The 14,232-nt window shown below is 36.7% G+C and overlaps 1 protein-coding gene across 1 annotated transcript in view; it reads left to right on the top strand.

The window, feature by feature from the left end:
* The first annotated feature begins 4,052 nt into the window (after positions 1-4,052).
* Positions 4,053-14,232, top strand: part of DSG4 (desmoglein 4) — a 40,071-nt gene continuing 29,891 nt past the window's right edge. The window contains exons 1-2 of the mRNA XM_077753855.1: positions 4,053-4,083; positions 5,788-5,846. Coding sequence (XP_077609981.1) covers positions 4,053-4,083; positions 5,788-5,846 — 90 coding nt within the window. The remainder of the gene's footprint in view (positions 4,084-5,787; positions 5,847-14,232) is intronic.

The following is a 14,232-nucleotide window of genomic DNA, read 5'->3' as shown; positions in this document are numbered from 1 at the left end:
AATTATTCTAATTCAATATTAGCTGAAATAAAACAGAAACTAATTTCTATAGCTGTTTTATTTCTAAACAATAATCAACTTGCCCTACCTTGCATATTAATGTAATGCACTATTACATGTTGACTCAGAGCCTGCTTGGAAGTAGTGATGGAAATAAAACCATCATGACAACCACTGACTTCTCCCTGATCCCTTAGTACTTTCTTAGGCTCTGACTGACCTATTGGTTATAATCATAAATCTGCTAACAAATCCTTACTGGCTTCTCCCATTCTCTACTGTTCTATGACTCCCATGGCAATGAAAAGTCTCTCAGATTTATTTCTGCTTGACGGCCCAGAGCATCATACTGAAAGCACTGAAACTATACATTCTTTTCTCTTTCCTCATACTCTTCTTTGGATATGGACACCAAAACCAATTTTATATGCCATGGTAACTGGGAGGCATCTAGAAAGAGGGTGTCAGCCGTGTATTTTTTAAAGTCTAAAATTCCATTTATTTGAGATATTTTATATTCTCCTGTTAGGTTTCTATAATTTGAATCTGAGGCAGCATGGCACATTAAATTTCCACAAGACACAAACCATCTTGATAGCTATTTACAGTGTGCTTCTAGGGATAGAAATGCACACAGCCAAGGACTGTCTCTACTCATTGATAAAGCACATTTTCTCATTGTTCTTCCTTCTTTATTCCAGAATAATTCAAATTCTTTGTACAAAAATAAAAACAAATCCACAACACAGTTATAATCAATGAAAAGGTCGTTGGTAGACTGGTTGGGAGAGGACCACTTCACACCATCCTGTCTCTTGGAAATCATTTCAAGCAACAACATCCTTTATACATCACACATGTAGAGAAAAACTGGGAAAATTCCACTGCATCCCCAAAGCCCAAAGTTCACTGGCACTATTGACAGAGGATAATTTCAAGAGTAAACATATTTAATTTAATGCCATTCTAGCCTAGCTATAAAAGGAAAGTTTTCCATGGTGGATGCAATTGTCACATTTCAAACCTCTGAACAACAATTCATGAAAACAAAGAAGGAGCAAAGCTCAGCTGCATGTAGAACAGTTGCAAAACAAATTTTTTTAAAGTAGGCTCCACACCCAGCATAGAGCCCGTTGTGGGGCTTGAACTCATAACCCTGAGATCAAGACCTGAGCTGATATCTAGAGTCAGATGCTTAACTAACTGAACCACCCAGGTATCCCACAAACAATTTTTATTTATTTAAAAAAAATTTTTTTAATATTTATTTTTGAGAGAGAGAGACAGAACGTGATCAGGGGAGAGACAGAGAGAGAGGAAGACACAGACTTCAAAGCAGCTCCAGGCTCTGAGATGTCAGCACGGAGCCCAACACAGGGCTTGAACCCACAGATCATGAGGTCATGACCTGAGCCAAAGTCAGGCACTCAACCAATTGAGTCACCCAGGCACCCCTACATTTTTAAAACTTACTCAAGCATAGCTTTCCATAACTTTTGGCTTAAAGACGTATATAACATACAATGAAATAGTAAATATCTAGAGGACCACTTGATGTATTTTAAAACTTGATACCATACGCATGTTTTATTAGATCAGCTTATATATTTTTGAATTATAAATATAGATATCCCCAAATATAAGATTTGACTTGGGCAGATATATCCAAATACTGCCTTTTTGTTACAGTTCACTTTTTCCATTGCTTCCATATAATTTCCTGCTCTCTTTCTTATAAATATTTTCAACATATAATTCATTTATCTTCATTTTAGGATATTATGCCAGTGCTCTAATTGCTTAGACTCTCTCCTGTGCTCCCCAAAATGCCAAACTAAGATCCTCAAAGACTAAGTGCTATTTAGAATACATTCCATTACTAGCCATAGAGCCCATCTTGTTTCTGAGATGCAGCAATGACACAATCCCTCTTTCAAATTCTCCAACCAATGTATATTAGCAGTTAGAGAACATTCAACTCATTCTCTTTTTATATTTGTTGACGATGCTTGCCAATCTGAAATTTTTTCATGGGGAAACTATACCTATTCTAAACCCACACTAACAAAGGATAAGAGAGAAATGAAAAAAAGGGAGATGATATTCAGAAACATCCAGATACTGCTCTGGCCTTTTGCCCTTAAATTCTCAGTTTCCCCATTTCAGCTTCTTCTCAGTAAATATTTATAAGGGTTTCAAATGTGTTACTCACTCATGTTATATACTTTTTGTAATTTTTTAAATGTTTTTTATTTATTTCTGAGAGAGAAAGAGAGAGAGAGAGCAGAGGGGGGTCAGAGAGAGAGAGGGAGATACAGAATCTGAAACAGTCTCCAAGCTCTGAGCTGGCTGTCAGCACAGAGCCCAACACGGGGCTTGGACCCACGAACCATGAGATCATGACCTGAGCCAAAGCCAGACGTTTAACCGACTGAGCCACCCAGGTACCCCTACTTTTTTTATCAGTGGAAATGCCATGAAGAATGAGCAAATTCTGTATTGCAGTCACATGAAGACAGTTTAGTTAATGTCATACTATATGTAACAGGCTCAACTGTATATTGAGGAAATATGCTAAAATGTGCAAGCAAACATACTAGTGAGATCAGAGTCTCTTTGTCCTAACCTAGTTTTCAGAACGTCTTTAAACTTGTGGAATGAAGTTTGACCATAGGACTTCTTAAGGAGGGAAGCAGGAGTCACCTGAATTAAGAGATGAGAGTTTCATTATTCTTTCTCCCTACAGCACCCTTTGGGACTGATGCCACTTCACAATGTCCTCCACTCCTAGTATCAGTCCTTGAAGTTGGTTCTGTAGTGGACATGTGTGTGTGTGTTGTTAGTATATATAATTTTGCTTTTAAGATGTTGGCAGAAGGAGAAGCCTACTAATTTTATTCAGCATGATGATAGGCTCTAACATTTTAATTATTTTTCATGTTGTGAGTAATTTATTATTCATTGGGTATCTTCCCTGTAAATCTTGTCCTCACTCTGTAAGATTTTTCTTTGGTGTCCAACAAAGGGTTTCATTGCAATAAGAATCAAGGTGTGTCTATGTTCTTACCCAGAGCTCAAACAATACCAGCCTTCCAGACCAGCCCAAGAGTTTGGGGTGGGGAAACAGAGTCATTATAGAACATCTTCATTCCTCTGCCCAGAAAGCACCAGAGTTATCACCCATGCCCTCCTAAAAGGACATCTTGAAGTACCTCTTGCTGCAGAACCAAATTCAGAACCCAGAGGACTCAGACTAAAATCAAATTTCATCGTGGTTGGTGTGCAAGAAAGACCTGAAGGAATGGATTGGCTTCTTTTCAAGAACATCTGCCTTTTGATCATTTTAATGGTAAGTAGAATTTAAAGGCCTGGGAAGGAAATGCAGCCTTAAGGCCTTATCTCTTCTGTGAGTTGTCAGTTTCTACATGGGATTTATTCCATTTTTAAACCCGTTCCTATAAAAAGAGTTCTGAGTTCAGCCCATGGTGACTTCAAAGGACTCTCCATGTTGAGGGATCAAATGCCATAGAAAAGCAGAGTGAGAATCTGGATGAATTAGACTTCAGTGGCATCACAGACATAATCTAATTCAGATTAAATGCCAGAACAATCTAGATTTATAATCAGAAACAAAATTATTTTTCCATTTTCTTTTATTTATACTTAAACAGATTGCTGTCAAAATTCCCAGTAAAAATGGATTCTACCTGTGTAGAGAAGTAAAGTTGGTCAAGCCCATTTCTTTAAACAGTTATTTCCCTGTGAGTTTGTTTCAAGATGAAGTAAAGTTAGCTATCTCAAAATTACACTGCAACCAACTATGAAATATTTAAGTCATATAAAAATTTTTTTCCTATCAGAAATGGCTAAAGAAAGTGAAGAAAACCAAGCCATCAAGATAAATCTTTTCTGAGATTATTAAAGTATTCATACAGTCCAGGAAGGAGCTATTTAGATGATATATTTATTTTAAATAAACATGGAATTTTAGTTATTATATCACTTTCCTTTTTTGGGTGTTCAAAGCATAAAGTGCTTCCCAGATAGGTGTCATGTATATCAAGAGTCCTACTCTTGAAAAAGGTAAGGGAGCTCCTAATTTCAGATCTCTAGAGGGACAGAGATCAGGTTGGCCAATTGAATTAGAAAAAATCTATTTTTAAAAATCAATTAAGGGTACCTGGATGGCTCAGTCAGTTAAGAATCCAACTTTTGATTTCGGTTCAGGTCATGATCTCATGGTTCATGGAATTGAGCCCTACTTGAGATTCTCTTTCTCTCTCTCTCTCTCTCTCTCTCTCTGCCCCTTCTTCTGCATTCTCTCTCTCTCTCTCCCAAAATAAATAAGCATTTTTTAAAAAACTAGATAATTATACATAAGTCTATTGAATGTCAAATGACAGAACAATTCGGTCAAACAAGTTAAGAAAAAAATAGAGGGAGTGATAAGAGGAGGGAATTATTAAGAAAACTGTACATTTTTTTCAAAGCAAATAAAGACAAATATCTTATTTTTGGCTGCCCCTCAGTCTTCCAGGAAAGCCCACAGTGATGCTATGACATTAGCTTGGAAAATGACTTCCACCGTATTCTCAGGCAAGTGGCACTGTATAGGACTCATCTTGAACGTCAGTTCTAAAAGGCAGAGGGTAGCCATTGCTTGGGAGATAAGAGAACACACTGCAGTCCAGTTGCCCTGGCAGGTGCCATTCTTCTGGACTTTACAGTTTCCATGAACTTTCAATGCGGTGCAGCAGCCTAGCACTGCCAAAGGGCACACAGCCCAAACTTAAAAGGGAACATCAGTAGAACATTCCAGTCTCTGTGCTTGGGTGACAGATTATTAAATAAGACATTTTTGAAAAATATTTGTCAGCTGAAAAATTCCAAATAGAAGTGTGATGCTCTGTTATAATGATCATTATTTATTTGTGGTATGGAAGGAATAGGAACGAATCTGATTCAATTTTTAATAGAAATTAAGAATCATCAGTATAAGGGCACCTGGATGGCTCAGTCGGTTAAGTGTCCGACTTCGGCTCAGGTCATGATCTCACGGTTTGGGGCTTTGAGCCCCGCGTCGGGCTGACAGCTATCTCAGAGCCTGGAGCCTGCTTCAGATTCTGTGTCTCCCTCTCTCTCTGACCCTCCCCCTGCTCACGCTGTCTCCCTCTCTCAGAAATAAGTAAAACATTAAAAAATTTTTTAAATCATCAGTATAGACCTCTGTTATATTTCTATGAGTTATCTCCATGACTTTCAACTCAGACAAACCTTTTGTTTTTTAAGGAAAACTCACTGCATGTATCAAGATTTTAAAGGTTACTTCTGAGCACTAAAATTTGCCTCCTATTCTCTGCACAGGCATGTTTTATGACCATTTTATTTTATTGAGTTAATTTTTCTTCTCCTTGATCTTAAAAGAGTATTATATTTCAGATTCTCAGCATCTCTTTTTGGTAGTATGGATTTATTATTCTTACTAACTTTCATGTTTTTGACACTTAATTTCTCCCTACTCCCCACTGATACTAAAGTATTTGTGTTTTACATTTCTTGGTAATTATGATAGACTAAAGGTCTTTTCTGATAGATTTCTAATAGATCTTTTGACATATCAGTTAACTTTTGCAATTAGGAAGTAGAAACTTCTAGCATGTTTCAAGATTGGAACAAGTTAAGGAAAACCAATATAATAATTATGGATGTTGTGGAAAATAGGCACACCTAGTTGTCTTTTGTTTCTTGAACTTGAACTCTGCCCTTTTTTCATTAATTAAATCAAAGGCTATCTGGGCATCATTGCAGCTCACACTAATGAGGGCGTGGCAGCTTCTCAGAGATGGGTACTTTACATCATCTATATCTCATCTACAAGGTACTTTAAACAAGATTTTGACTGGCATGATCTACAAATTGTACCCAAAACTAGAAGCTACAATAGGGCGTCTCATTTTATCATGTAAGCCCTTTGGCATCTTCTTTCTAAGGACGTTCATCGTGTTCTGCTGTAAAATGGATTGAGGTGGTCAGGTACAGTCAACACTGAACTGAGACTCAGAAGCTTCATGGCTGAGTCACAGCTGCCCCTCAAAGGGGCTGTGCACCTTTGGCCAAAGCACCCAAACTTGCAGGGCCTCATCATGCCCCATGTCAGGAAACACTGTTAGACATGATGTCACTAAGCTCCTATCAATGCAGAAACTCAGATTCTGTAATTACCTCTCCTGAAGAGTCCTGTAGCAGAAGTTCAAATCTGGCTCACAAATACTATTTTCGTAACTTTAGTAGAAGAACCTAAAGATTTAGGTCATGCTATGGATTGTATAGGTTTTACTAGGAAACAATCACTTGAGACAGAATAGTTATCAGCTGTAAGAGACCTATGTTTTATCAAGTCGATAATGTCATACAAAATAGCTAGGTAGTTTCTATCAGATAAGAATTTTTGTGCACATATGGTGATCATATGCTACCGATAAGATGTAACCATTTCAACTAAGTACCCTTGCTCTTGGAAAATAAAGAAGGTAGGTGGCTAAGCATATAAATATTATCTCACTGTAAGTTGAAAACAGACATCAAAATTTAAAAACACATTTAGAACTAACCTAGCCACTTGTCAATTTAGTTCAGCTCCCACATAAAACAATGTGATTATGCCATATAGAACAGTAATCTGTTTTTTTATTTTATTGTCAGACAAATCTCTAGGTGTATAGACTTATGGGAACACCACCACGAACAACAAAAAAAACCCCACATTATCTGATTTTGGTTTTTATTTGTGCTAAATGGAATACCCGAGATAGCATTAAATGACTTGTTTTAATACTGCTTATTACAGAAACCTTGCTGTCCCAATTTGGCCAATGCTATATCTTATCCATGCTTCTTTCGCATTGTCTATTACATTCCAGTATCTTTTCTCACTTACCTTGCTTTGCTCCCTCTTTCAACATGTAACACTAAAGGTTCCATGGAAGCAAATCTCACCTCTATTATTTTTGTTGTTTTCAATGTAACTGACTAGGGAACCATAATATATATTTTAATCCAAGTAGGCAAATGTTTATTTTTGCTTTCAGATTCCCACAGACTTCACATTGGACTACAAAAAAGTGTTATATCCCAAGAGATATCTAGTATTATTACCATAACACGACCTATGATTTTAATAGAGTCTTCTCAATACTGGCTACCTGTAGAGTTGTAGGATTAAAATCCTTCCCTGAAAATATTTCATGGTTCTTAAGACTCTATGATGTTTTCTCTTCTTCAAAGATATTTTTCTTTTTTAGAGAATTTCTCAATCCTGAGCAGTACCTGCCTCCTTTTTAGTCCCTAAGTATCCAGGCAGGAGTTCCTTACAAAGTAATGTTTCTGGAAGGAGTGACCCGAGTGAAACCCTCAGATATGACCTGCATGGGAAATATTTGCCTGTCCTTTCTACCTGGAAAATTACACAGCTTGCAAACCAAAATGCCACTACTTGATATACCTTCAATTATAAACAAAAGTGGTATAATTAGGCTTGAACTTGGCATCTCTGACATATCCCTATGAGGATACCAATTGCTTTACTCAATTATTTTTATAAGTATTATTCAGGAGAGAACTGCTTATTAATAAGTTAGTCTGAGGTGTACAAATGACTTCAAAAACTGACTTCAAAAAGGTTAAGTCACAAAAAAGAAAAACAGCCTCATTTAGTAGCTACTACTTTAAATATACTCAGTATGTAAAAGAATAATACGTAGTCTAATACTGCAGAAAGTACACACAATGACTTAGATTCCAATATCTTATATAAAATCACCATATTTTCTCTAGGAGAAAGTACTACAAAGAAAAATAGGCTCAGAAAAACTTCAGTAATTTGCCAAAAGTGAGATGGCTCAGAATATTGTATATATAACCTATTATTCTCTCTAGAATGGATACATCATTACAGGTTGGAATGTGTCTCCCACAGAAAAAATAGTACTTGTCACATAATATGTTATCAATGAAATTTTTAAATGAATGAATGGATTTTGTTTCTAAAGTATCTTACTAACTAAGTCACTTCCCTGTATTTCCCACCTATCAACTAATAGGCAACTTTAAAGTGGTTAGTAAGCTGCAAAGCGAGTTTGATGGTTTAAAATGGAGACAACCAAGGAGTTGGATCTCGGAGATTTGGTCTGTCACTGCATGCTCATTTCACCACCTTACACTAGCAAAACATTTTACAATTAACAAAGTCATCTCACACACATAACAAAAGTCCTAAAGGATAAATAGAAGTAACCTCATTTTACAAATAAACTTGCAGAATGTAAATGATTCATAAATGAACCATAAGTGGTATAGTTGTAATTTGAACCAAATACTACACATCCAAAAGTTTATCCACTCTTCCCTATTTGACTCCTTCTTTCAACTGGACCAATGCTGTAAGCTTTTCGTGCTTTTTTTCACAGGGTCTATAACATTCCAGTATCTTTTTACATCTGCTTTCCTCTTTCTTTGAACATGGGAGGCCCTTCTGGGCAGATACTCCGTCTTAGTCTTCATTCTTGGAGATTAAGTAGCATGAGTGCATATGTTTTAGCTTCTGAGACACTTTTATATTGCAGGAAAAAGTCCTATTCAGGGTACTTAAGTTAATTAAATTTATTGTAAGGACGTCCAAAAAAAAGGAAGATGGGAAACCTTCTCATCAAGTAGGCTATAGAGAGCATAGCACATCCAGGGTACCAAACATACCTCAGCGTTATTTCTTCTCCCTCAACTGCAAGTGCCGCTGACTCCCTTTTTCATGTGCTCCACCATGATAGTAACTGGTTCAACAGTCTCCATTTTGTATGATGCCTTTTAGCCAGGCTCTCAGGTCAAACCACACCTTAGAATAATGCATGACCTACATAGGCTCCAAAATGGTGACTTTTATAGGCAAGAATTTTTGCAGTTATCCAGGATCCCATAACTATTGTGCACAGCTTAACTGAGATTTATGTAGCTAGGCTACTATGTGCAATTTAGGAAGATAATGTCATTTCATGTTTCTTCCAAAACACCCACTCATAGGTATTTCCTGGAAAGTGAGGGGCCTCCTGACAGGGCTCATGATTTCTTAGGGCCTGAGAATAAAATCTGCAGACTTGGTTCAGGAACACCTGTGCTTAAAGGGACAGGATTTGGAGAGCGTGGCTATTGGGACCCTGATCAGTAGAGCCAGCTGAGCAGGAAGCAGAAATACCAGAAGAGTATGGTATATGTACCACATCCATCAGGCACAACATAAGTTCTCCTAGATAAGACCCCTGGGATCTAACATTGCAACTTCCCCAAATTAAAAAAAAAAATGTCGGGGACAGCAAGAGGATTAAAAGGAGATTCTACTCACAGATTCGCAGGGCAACCATGGATCATTGCTATCCTTCAGTTGAGTTGGGTTCTGTAAAGAGGACAAGAGCAAATAAAATAAATTCCAAACACTCCCTTTATCCCTTTAAACTGAGGACTAATCAGGTTGATGTGGCTAATTTCAAGTGTTTAAAAATGAATGACTAGTACTTTTATATGAAAGAGTGCGCTGTGAACATACCCTCTAAAACACAGAAGAAAACTCCTTCACTTTTCTTCCTCATTATCAACATACTGAGCATTTCCTGTGCCTATCACTTTCACATTTTTTATTCTTTTTATATCAGAACCTGAAACAGAGAGGCTAGGAGATTTATCCAAGGTCACACAGCTGGTAAACAAAGTCAAGACACATACATAGCTCTTCTGCCTCTACTGTGTCTAAACCACATTGCTTTTTATAAAGCTAAACTATAATTCAGCACTACATATCCATTTTGAGATAGAAACTATTTGACTTAGAAACATACACAGATTTTTGAGTGCCGGGGTGGCTCAGTCAAGAGTGTCTGACTCTTGATTTTGGCTCAGGTCATGATTTCACGGCCATGAGTTCAAGCCCTGTGTTGGGCTCTGCACTGACAGCATAGAGCCTGCTTGGGATTCTCTCTCTGCTTCTCTCTCTCTCTCCCTCTCTCTCTCGAATGAATGAATGAATAAATAAAAAAGAAATATACACAGATTTCAGAAACTTGATATCAGATTGCTGCTAAAACAATAATCTTCATTTGGGGTACAGACATCCCTCACATACATGATCTTACTTATACAGAGGATATAAGTGCACAGATAGTTTTAAGTGAATCATTTACTACATACTGAACTTCCACATATATATTCTTTCCTTATGTCAATCTGATGAACATGCACCTGAACCTAAAGTATCAACTTCTCCTCTCCCAGATCTCCCTTTAAAAGAAGTCACATCTCTCAAACATGGCAAATATTGCTATGTTTCAACGCAATGGATTATAAAAGTATCTGGGACACTGAACCAAGCAATAATTCAAAATATCCATATCAGCACTCAGGAAGAACCGACTCTAAAACTTGTAGTATCCTCTACAAGTCATGTGATTTTCAATTATTTATTTTCAACAACATTAAAAGAGGACCCAACAGGGTTGCCAGTGTAGAGGTCATTATAAATCATTTCTAATGATAGATGAAACATTATTAAACATTCTCAAAAATGCAAACTACCGTAAAAAACATTTCTCTCCATGGCAATGTTAATGCTGAAAATTGTCTGCTATTGCAGGATCACTTATAAGAACACAATAAATCCAAAGATCTATTTTGGAAATATAAAGAAAGAAGATAAAAGTAAAAGTTTGTTCTCAAATTTTTCACATATATTCTACTTCTTCAAATATTTTTAACTATTTTTAAACACTAAATGTGTCTGGCAGATTCATGATTAGCAATAAATTCCAAATCATCACTCAGAAAAAGTAAAATATCTATTTTGTCCTCCTTTTAGATCAGAACAAGACTTTCACTTACAACACATGTAACCTTCCATAACTGCACAATTTGAAGCACAAAAGTCTCCGTGATCACCAATCTTACATTTTTCATCTAAAGTCTGTCTATGTGGTAGAACTAACTTTATGAACACCAAACACTTAAATAAGAGACAGTATTAAATTACAAATATTATTTTGTCTTCCTTTTTTTAAATCACTCAATGATTTACAAAGTAAATACAGATTATAAACAAAACCAATTTCTAGGTTTCAAACAAAGTTTATATATTTCATTTTTCTTAAATAGATTTGTGGCAAAGATCAAGTGTAATAAGACCTTAATCATACCACAGATCCATCACATGGCCCTGTCTGTAGCAGGCAGTCCCCTCTAGCTATTTTATTGTAATGCCAATGTATTTGAAAGGAGTGGAGTTGAATTCACTGCTCCCCAGCTGGTTTTCCAATCGATCATCCATCCATTTGTACAAAACCATAATTTTGTCACATTGACACTAAAAGTCCTATGATGCAGAGGTGCCTTGGTGGCTCAGTGGGCTAAGCGTCCAGTTTCAGCTCATGTCATGATCTCATGACTCATGAGTTCAAGCCCTGAGTCAGGGCTCTGTTCTGCGCTAATAATAGTGCAGAGCCTGCTTCAGATTATCTGTATCATTCACTCTCTGCCCCTCTCTCAAAAATAAATAAATAAATATTTTTAAAAAGTACTATGGTATAAATGCCTGATAAATGATTTTAGACATTCTCTCAGTTGCTGCTAATCAAATAGTTCTTTCCTCATGGGAGTTTATCATACTAATTTAGATTAATGTTTTACAGATCAGGTAAAAAGTTGAAAAGAAATCTCACAAAATTACCATTTAAGTAATGGCAATTAGTTAAATTTGTGCATACCAGAAGGTTGGTGAGCTCAGACATGAGCCCTCATCTCATGTTAAGAGGTTCTTACTCTTCATCTTCAGCTTCCCACCTGTCTCCATTTTCTCCCTTTCCTCCACTTCTCTTCTCTCTTTCTCCAACATGGACTATCTCCCTATTTAATTTTTCTAGATTTTCTCATGTATTCTTGGTATATATTTTGTTATATTGATGCCTAAAAATTTAAGTTGGGGGGCATTAATTTAAATGGTATTGTTTTTTCAATTTCAAATTCCACTTGTTCATTGCTGGTATATTAAAAAGCATTTGGCTTTTGTATATTTACCTTGTATCCTACAACCTTCTTGTAATTGCTTATTAGTTCCAGGAATTATCTTGTCAATTCTTTTCAATCTTCTACATAGGCAATCATGTCATTGCACTTGTGTTAACTTTTAGAGAAAAGTTGGAAAAGCTTTCTTACTTGCACAGAAGTTTGTTTATTGTTAACTAATTAAGCGCATCTCCACTGAAAAGTATTACACAAGTATGTTTATTGTGGAGTATAATGTATAGCTTTTATATATGTTCCTTAGGAGTACCAAATCTCTTCTCATTAAGGCTCTTTCCTAACTAGGTACCTACAATTCTCTTAAGATTGGTACTACAGTTTGAAAAAGTTACCAAACATAAACCTTATTTAAATCTGATATTATGTATATAAGGTAAAATATCTTAGGGGCTATATCATGGATCTTTTGCAAGGGCCAAATAAAATATGACGTGAGAGCCAAGACAATCTTTTAAAAACATAATTTGGATTGGGGTGCCTGGGTGGCTCAGTTGGTTAATTGACCAACTCTGGATCTCAGCTGAGGTCATGATCTCATGGTTCATGAGTTCGAGCCCTGCATCGGGCTCTGTGCTGATGGTGTAGAGCCTGCTTGGAATTAGCGAAAGAAAATTCTCCATAAGATAAGGAACAAACCCTGTAAGTCCCAGAAGTGTGTCTGAGTGGACACGGAAGGCAGCCCACTCATTCAAGGCTGCTCCAAGTTTAGTGCTTAACCAAGAGCAGGGATAGTGAGTGATCACATGCATATCATGAACCAAAAAAAAGATATAAAAGCCACCATAAAACAATTTCTCTCAAAGAACTGTGTGGATTATTTCATACATTTGTGTATCTGCATATATTTTTCCCTTTACATCTTCTATAATTTCTAATAATGCCACCCTTGATTTTTACAAGGGTTAATATCTTTATCAATTTTAGTGAATGTCCATTCATTTCTACAACAAATATACATCTTGATCTAATTAACCCCTCAAACTACATCTTAACTCCCACATTTATTTTATCTTCTAAATTGAAAATGTAATCTACAATTGCTATGTCCACTTTCTCAAACAACTCATTCCTTGACTCTTATGATTTGGCATATGCCACCAGCAAAAGTTAGCAATGATGGCTTGCTTTAAGACCCCATGACCTTCTCTGTTCCCATTCTCCTTGACCTTGCTATTCACATTAACCATCAAATATTCCCTCTTGTCTAACCATTTATCATTCCACTCCAGTCATTCTGTTTCCTTTCTTGCTACTTATCCATCTGCTTACCAAATCTCTCCTTTCTCAACTCAGCTTCCTCATCAGCCCACTGCAACCACCACAGTCACAGCCACTTCTTAGCATTCTGACACTGACAGAATATGCTCTGCACCCACAGCCATGGTCCCTTGATTCTCTATTCCCTTGGGCCCCTGGATCCCTCTGCTCTTAGACTCCTTCCTTCTGTACTCTGCACAGATATAAGCATTTCCCATAAGATTCTGCTCTTTGCCTAGTTCATTTACCTTACACCATTTCATGTAATATCCTCATTTCCTTTAACTTAGAATAGCACTTATGTTTGGATAAATTCTACTTCTTTAGCTTTTATATCTATCTCAAATTTTAGAATCACATTAAAACTAAAAAAACAATAAAACATACACCAGACATTCTCTCATTGCAGTGACATTCTCCTGCTGAATTTTCTGTTTCTATGATTAGCACTCCAGTTGTCCCTGAAGGCCAAACTTACACCAGCAGAACCATCGGATCTTTCCTCCCCTAGCATTCCACAGTCCATAAGTCCTATCAGCTCTTTGGGAATGTCTTTATCTTGTCTCCTTTCCAGTACCACTTCACTACTGATGTTGATGTTCTAACTATGCCTTACCTAAGGAATTGCTAATTCTTACATGTCTTGACTTCAAGTGTTTTTCCTTTATAATCCACCCTTTGTGTCGAAGCTGTGTGTTACACACATTGCTTTTGTCACTCCTACTCTCTTTTCCAATAAAGTCCAAACTTCTTACTCTGCTATATAAAGCACTTCATGATATGTCTCCAAACTGACATTCCCAACCTTGTTTCCTATGTCTCCTTACTACTAGCTTCCAGCTAACAATATTATTTATCATTTCT

Source organism: Crocuta crocuta, unplaced genomic scaffold, assembly GCF_008692635.1.
Source record: "Crocuta crocuta isolate KB4526 unplaced genomic scaffold, BGI_CrCroc_1.0 scaffold231, whole genome shotgun sequence".
Taxonomy (NCBI): domain Eukaryota; kingdom Metazoa; phylum Chordata; class Mammalia; order Carnivora; family Hyaenidae; genus Crocuta; species Crocuta crocuta.
This window is presented reverse-complemented; position numbering and strand designations above follow the sequence as displayed.